General features: G+C 41.9%; 1 protein-coding gene across 2 annotated transcripts in view; it reads left to right on the forward strand.

Annotated features, from left to right (window-relative positions):
* Window positions 1-7,236, forward strand: part of crppa (CDP-L-ribitol pyrophosphorylase A) — a 54,442-nt gene extending 47,206 nt beyond the window's left edge. For both annotated transcript variants that reach the window (XM_028581397.1, XM_028581398.1), the window contains 2 exons: window positions 6,672-6,789; window positions 6,963-7,236. In XM_028581397.1, coding sequence (XP_028437198.1) covers window positions 6,672-6,776 — 105 coding nt within the window. In that variant the 3' untranslated portion in view covers window positions 6,777-6,789; window positions 6,963-7,236. The remainder of the gene's footprint in view (window positions 1-6,671; window positions 6,790-6,962) is intronic.
* The last annotated feature ends 526 nt before the right edge of the window (window positions 7,237-7,762 follow it).

Genomic DNA, 7,762 nt, shown 5'->3' on the forward strand with positions numbered 1-7,762 from the left:
AAGCATGATTCATATTTCAAAGGCTGCATATCTGGAGTGGAAATAATTTGGCGCTACGGCTTAGACAGCCTTAAAACTTTGATCCTCCTTGGTGATCTCGACTTGCTTTTTGCTTTTTCTTATTTTTCTCTTTTTTTTTGTTCTGCCTATAAGAAAACAGACCTCTATAATAGAGTCATTAGTTGTGGTTTGATGGCTGTAGCTGTCTTCAATATGCCCGATGCACCCTGAGATCTCAGGACTTTACCATCGTCCTCATCAATTGCACTTGGGTGGTAATCGACCGACGATCGCGCTCATCGCATTTATCATCCCCCGTGGCCTTTTTAGCTCCTCCGAACACATGTAACATCTCAAATACTTTCCGTGCGAAGATGTAATTGCTTTTAGATACCAATCGGAGCAATGCTTTGATCTGATTGCTCATGCTGTAAACAATGAAAAGATGCAATTAGATTTCACTACAACACTTTGATTTCTCACTCAGAGCTCCTGACTGATCTCATGAATGAACCCAAGGAAGTAACACTGATTATACATTTTATTTCAGTGGATGAACCTATGCATATTCCTGAGGATGTGTGGCCAACATTGTGCTCACGCATGACTGCTTACAGATGTACTGGCCCATCCCCTCGTCGCCTCGTACCAGTGATTAAGCTACGGAACAATGACTTGGGTACATCGTAAAGAAAAACGGAAAAGCCATTTCCTTTTGATTCTTCGAAGATTTTGCCAATTTTAGATCTAAAAGCATGTTAAGAAAAGATTGTAGAAGGGGACACAGAATGCCTCTGGAGCTCATTCAAAGCTATCATATTTTGATTCCATCATTTTCTTTTTTTCATTCCTCCGTGTTGCTTTAATCAATCAGGAGGCTGGAGTCGCTGATCTGTACTCCAGTTCCCCCTTCGGTCGGTTTGGTGTGGAAAATCCATGTCATCTGACTCCCCCCTCCGCTGGTTCTGATTAGGGAGGAGTGCTTCGGGAGTTCTGGATCCCGGGTCTCTTGCTCCCATTAACCACGGTCAGGCCCGATTCCACGCTCATCGCTCTCACACCTCGTCACATTCCCGTCCAATTTCTGCACAAACTGCGCTGTTAGGAGCTGGCCGGTGGAGCTAGGCTATAAGAAGGAGAAATCACAGAGTCAGAGAAAGCTTATTTTTCTCCTGTTGATCTAACACTCAGCTCCAAATGTGTTAAACTGCTTTCCCACAGTTGTAATTCGAAATGCTTTTGGAAGCCAGATCTGAAGACATGTTAAATAGGATGTTCCAGATCACAAATCATCGCTGTCATTTTAGCGGGATATATTTTTAATATATTTTTATGTTCCTCTCTGTGGATGTTAGGACATTAAAAGCTTTGTGAAAAGCCCTCTTAAATGTTTTTTTTCTTCTCTCTCTCTAAGCAAACCTGCCCTTTGTGTGCTGGCTGATGAAATTGGTTCTAGACCTAAGAAGAGAAAGTGTCAGATTGGTTGTTAAAATAATACAAGTCAGATCCAGACCTGTTAAAGGATAATTGCCATTTATTACAGCTTGGATCCAGTTTTCGGTGGCTTGGCCATTATCGTTTTTGTCTGTTTTGATAACATTGTACTCGCCAAAGTAAAAGGCGTTTTTCACAGCGGACGTTTTGACATCTCATTGCAGGAAAAGCCCAAGTATTAAAGGCTTCATTCCAGTCGGGTGGTGCTGTTCTATGCCCCCGGTGTTGTCCATCCTGGCTCACTGTCATGGCTTACTGAAACACCCAAACGGAACAGAGCCATCATTAATGTCATTAGTTACACGTTTTAACAGGGACGGACATTAAATGATTCCCCAAACTGTCCATTGAAAACATCCATCAAAGTTCACAGTCTTCCCGCATCAAAATAGACTTGCCGTGTGGCCGGTTAGCTCAGTTGGTAGAGTAGGCACACACATAAAGATGTTTGTTCCTCGACGCAGAAGGTCCAGGGTTCGAGTCTGACCTGTGACAGTTTCCTGCATGTCTTCCCCCTCTCTCTGCCCTATCATATCTGAGCTGTTCTATCCATTAAAGGCTGAAATGCCCCCCTCCCCAAAAAAATAGACTTGCCATACTTGAATAATTGTATGTGCATTTTCAAAAATTACTATGAATTTCAATGGTAAATCCGCCACCGTTAACTGCATTATGTGCCATGCAAGTACTAAAAGCTTGACAGGCGTAGCAACAGTAACTAAGGGGGGTGGGGCTTAGCAAACAATCAGTTCTGCTAAAACTGTGATAACAAGATCCGGGATGTAAAACAAAACAAAACAGACTTATTTTTTTCCACCAAACCAACCAAACCAGCAACCTCAGGTACGGCGAAGGAAGGACTAAAAACTGGTGTTAACCAGACAGCGCCTCTCCCGGGCTGTCAGCCCTTCTCTCGGCAAATAAGTCTCCCTACAGTGGGAGCGGAGCGCCCCACCAGCCGGCTGCCGCTCCTTAGCTAACGTTAGCTTGCTAATTTCACCCACCCAACATGCCTTCACCATACACTGGTTAGCGAAAATTTGCCAAACAAAATTGTCACTCATCTGGCGCTATCCTACGATGTGAAAAGAGCGTGTGAATTCAACATTAAGTTGTTAAATTTGAACTATTTTAGAAGCTGTGGACGTTGTTTACTTCATTAATGTGTTTACTGTGTTAATGGACTGAGGATGGGAGTTAGATTCGGTATTCGGTGCATCCCTACCTTTAACTTTACATGAACGTGTGCTGTTTTAGGTATTTGAATGCAGAACTAATTTATGTGTGCTAGTGGCAGAAGCTCAAATCTATCCCAGGCCTTTCTTTTCTCTCTCCTCTGTGGTTATACATCCTGTTTTTTGTGTTCTCTGTATGCTTAAAAGTTTCAAGAAATGAAAACCTTTTATATTTTTTACTTCATGCATGTTGCTACATCAAAAGCTTTGTCAAAAGCCTTATTAAAGTCCACGATCCATTTATGAAAAGGTCCAGGTAGAGCATGAAGCATAAATCTATGTGAGTAACAAGTAAAAATAAGTAAAGCTCCTTGAACTGCAGGGCCTTTGAAAGATGGAAAACGGGTCATTCTAAGGCCTCATCAAGAAACTAAATCAAAGTAGGGAGTCGTTGTAGCCTAAGGAACGGAGTCAGGGGAGTGAAAACCATTAAAAGTGTATTGTGCAGGCGGTCTGCAGAGAATAAAAAGAAGAAGAAAGAGATACATAAGAGGGGAATCACGAAAGCAAAACAACCACAACAGTGGAGTTAGCCCATAAAAGAAACAGACTGAGAGAATGAGAGAATGTATGGTCTCCTTTTGTTTTACGTGTGGTTGAGCGTAGTTCTGTCCAATATCATGCACCATAAATCTCAGAGTAGGCCTTATTGGTTCACAAGCTTCAGAGGACTCGACATTTACACAAATTTGTGGAAAAAGAAAGTTAATTCTGTGGCGTTTTTTTTTTTTTCTTTTCTCCTTCGGAAAATTGCTCCCGTCTGTAAAGACACATGGGAGTCACGAAAAAAATCCGCCACCAGATTTTGTGATTCTTACAATCAAATGACGTGTGGTGAATTCAGTGCGTTCTGCGTTTATTTGACCTCACAGCCGAATGGCACGGGACTTTCCTCCCATCAGGAGCATCTTTGTGGCAACATCCGAATCCAGGATATTTTCCTGAGTGTCGTCATTTGTAAAGAGGCAGCTGGTGCTAAATCTGGAACCTTGCCCACTTCCTTTTCCTTTCCTTTTCTTCCTTTCCTACTGTTTCTCAGAGATGTCCGTGTAGCTCAGAGTGAAGCCAAACCATCGGCGGTTGAAAGTAATTAAGAACATGTACTGGACGGTTTAAATAATGTACTTAAGTACAATTTCAAAGGTTCTTGGGTATTTCCATTTTCTGCTTCTTTATACTTGTACTCCACTACACTTCAGAGGCAAGTAACTGCACTTTTTACTCCACTACATCTATTAAGGTTACTTTGCAGAATTTAAATTATTAATATAAAATATGAATTAACTAATACATGATTATAGGTAGTAGTTAAAATGTCCCTTTTCCAGCTGCAACATTGAAGTGATGAACACAATAATGCATCACTAATTATTATCAAGTATTATTATATAAATGATTCTGAAATGGGCCATTCTGCGAGTACATTTTACTTTTGGTACTCTAAGTATAGTTGTGTGCTAATACTTTTACTCAAGTAGAAGTTTAAATGCAGGATTTTTTATTTACCTGTGACAACACTGTGGTAATGCCTTTTATTGAAGTAAAAGGTCTTAAGTCTTTCTTCCACCACTGTAAACCATCAGTGGTGTAACTCGTTCCTAACAGGCCAGGGGTCTCATTTATAAAACTGTGCGTAGGATCCTTACTATAAGTGTACGTACGCCCAAAAGCCCAAATTGGCGTACGCCGAAAAAAAGTCAGATTTATAAAACCGTGCGTACACACACCTGTAAGCAATGTTCCCTTTTTAAATCACAGATTGACTACAAGTGTGCGTACATGGATCAACCTCTTATCCCGCCCTGTACACGCCCATTTTTAACCATAAATAGTCAATGTAAAGCACCTCGTGAATGCTGATCAGTATGTTAATGACCCTGGCAGCTGTTCTTTGTTACACCGAAACATGCCGAATCATGACGACTGGCAGAGAAAACAAACAAACAAACAAAAAAGAAACCTCGATATACCAGACGTATATAATAAGATTTAACAGAACTATATATTATATTCAAACAAGCCTTATTGATGAAGTTGAAGATTATGTATAATATTTATTTTAAAAAAACACTTAGCTGTCTGACATTTCCCTCTGGAAACAGCCGGTTTCACCCAGAGTGGCGAGGACCTATATTTGGACCGGGATGGCACGGTTCCGGCGCGTTGCCCTCTCTACTGGACCCAATGCAGTACATAGATCCAAGAGCGCAGCTATATTACTATTACAGCTACATGAGGGAATTTAAATCGGCATATGAGCAAGTCATCGTCATGGTCCCTGAAGTCTCTTTTTTTCCTGATTCTTCCATTGCTGTCCTCCTGCAGGGCCATCATGCAGCATTACGCACTGGTTCACTGCAGTATTTATATGTTTAGCCTACAACAATTAGTGATTAACACCTAAAATCACAGCATCAACTAGTGGTATCCCCCACCCCGAGATACAATTTGAAGACGAAAGAAAGTGTAATAGGCAAACACACTTTTCTTCATGCAGGTTTTGTCACTAACAGTATTAAAGTTCGGACCGATAACGAGGACATAGAGCGTAACGATTGCGCGAGAGCTTAACGGCTGTATTTCCAGACTTTGACATTTGATGATATATGCACAGTTTTAAAGACAGATATTTAGTTATTTACACTGTGTTCTGCCATTATCTAATGCTAGGGTATTTGATGATATCCTGTATTCCATGCAGTCGGGCCATCTCCTCCTCCTGCGCTCCGTATCGGACAATGTGACGGTGAGACAGCACCGATTAAATATTAAGAATACATTTCTATTTAAGATTTGAGTTGAAGGTGTTTATGGAACAATTATCACTCAATTATCACTCAATTATCACTCTGTACAATCTTCATGATATGGTGTGAAGAAATGTGCGTGAGGCATTAATACTTAAACATATTAAGAGTAGCCTAATCGTTATTCCTACATGTACTTTCTGCAGTCTGACTTCAGTTCACCACCTCACCATCTGCGTCGCCAATTCCTATTTTGTCTCCAAAATGTGCGTACGCATGGGTCAGAGTTTGCGTGGAGGACCGCACATTCTCCCGTCAAGTTTTTTTTTAGAAATCACAAACTTTGCGTGGGAAGTGGCGTACGCACATTTTCAGCCCCGTTTTGTGCGTACGCCACATTTATAAATGAGATCCCTGTTCCTTACTTTTGCTACCACTACTACTACTACTACTACTACTACTACTACTACTACAAGTAGAACAACGTGGTTTAACTTTGTTTCCCGCTGATTTGAACTGGCTGCTAACGCTAACTGGATGCTGCTGGCAGTCCCGCTGGTGCACAAACATTCGGATGACTCAGACACAGGGGTGACCAGTGGGAGGAAAGATAAACGCGAACGAATGTGAATCTGCGTGGGGATTAGAGGATGGATACCCGACCCCTACGGTTTGGACAAATATTTAGAAATGATGTTCGGCTTCTGGTCGGGCTCGGTCACATCAGCGCGATAAGGCATTGAACAACTTTTATTTAAAACAGCTTATAATCTGTGCTTGTTGCCCCGTGCGCTCATCTGTTGACATTTCCGAATGCCTTCATACAGTTGTTTAATAAAAGCGGAATTTCCACACAAACAAACGTACATGTGTCATTAATATGAGGAAAAAATGAGATTTTAACTGTGTCGGGTTCAGACATAAATATGTTAATGCCTGTCAGGCTCGGGCCGGGCTCGGACAGAAAAATGCGGCCCGATCCGGACTCCAGTGGGGATGTCTTAGTTTGTTATTGCAGGCTCTTCTACTACTGAGCTCACATGACCAGTGTCTGTCTGTAATTTCACGTTGTTTAACAAATGACATCCCTGACTCTCCTCCTCTTCCCCTCTCTCTCTCTCTCTCTCTCTCTCTCTCTCTCTCTCTCTCTCTCTCTCTCTCTCTCTCCCCCTCTCTCTCTGTCTCTGTCTCTCAGGACACCGAGCGATGGGAGAAGTCAGTGTTGAGGGTCGCCGAGATCACGTCAGCCCTGATCCGGGAGAGGAGCCCCGCCCTGGTGGGACAGCTTCTGCAGGCATGAAGGGAAGCAGAAACCAACAGAACCCCCCAGCGTGACTTGTGAACTGATGAGACAGTACCTCTCTTTATCAATTAATGCAAACTTAAAGGACTACTCCCAATATTAAGTACTGCACTTCCAAAGTGTGGGGACTTTCAAGAGCCCTGACTTGAAGCTAAGCTCCAGAAATCCATAATCCTACACTTCCCATCATGCAACTCCGTAGCATCTTTCATTGAATCCTCCCAGCCTGGGGAAAAACAAACAAACACAAAAAGTTTCGCAAACTTACAGGTTAACTACAGTTTTTGTCAACCTGGACCCTATTTTCCTATGTGTTTGTGTCTAAGTGACTGATGGGAACAACAATCTTTGACATTGGTCCAGTTTTAAGCGAGATCACTGTAGTCGGCAGCGGAGAAACAAGCTACAATGTAAGTTAATAGGGCAATTGTCCAGCTTGTATTTACCTTCACAAAAGTGCTTGTTTTGCCACTGACAGGCTCAGATTAATATTCTAAGTGTCTGACAACATTATGGAAATGATCCCTTCAGAGATAGACCTTTAAAACCTCTTTGAGACCTTTTGGTTTAACCAGAAACAGCTCTGAAGTCGCTAGCGCTAAACCCACCAGACTCCATTTAAAAAAGCAAGACTTTTAGCCTTCATAGGGCCAACATATTTTCACATGTAAATAGGGTTGGGCATCGAGAACCGATTCCTAATCGGAATCGTTTCAAAAATTACGATTCCATCGGAATCGTTTCTGTATTGGAATCGTTTTGGAATCGTTTGGAGGATTTGGTTTGAAATCCGATCATCACTTCCTAATTTAACATGCGCAAGTTTGGGTTTCCGTAGCAGCCAGGTGCTTGTTGTGTTGCAGCCATGGAGCACGGTAAGTGGTGCTCTAGTCTGGCTTTATTTTACGTTGAAAAAGCTGTAAAACTGCAACCCACCTTTGAATTAAAATAAAACTTTCCACTTATTTGCAAAAGTAGGCATG

The sequence above is a fragment of the Perca flavescens genome, chromosome 6 (assembly GCF_004354835.1).
Source record: "Perca flavescens isolate YP-PL-M2 chromosome 6, PFLA_1.0, whole genome shotgun sequence".
NCBI lineage: Eukaryota > Metazoa > Chordata > Actinopteri > Perciformes > Percidae > Perca > Perca flavescens.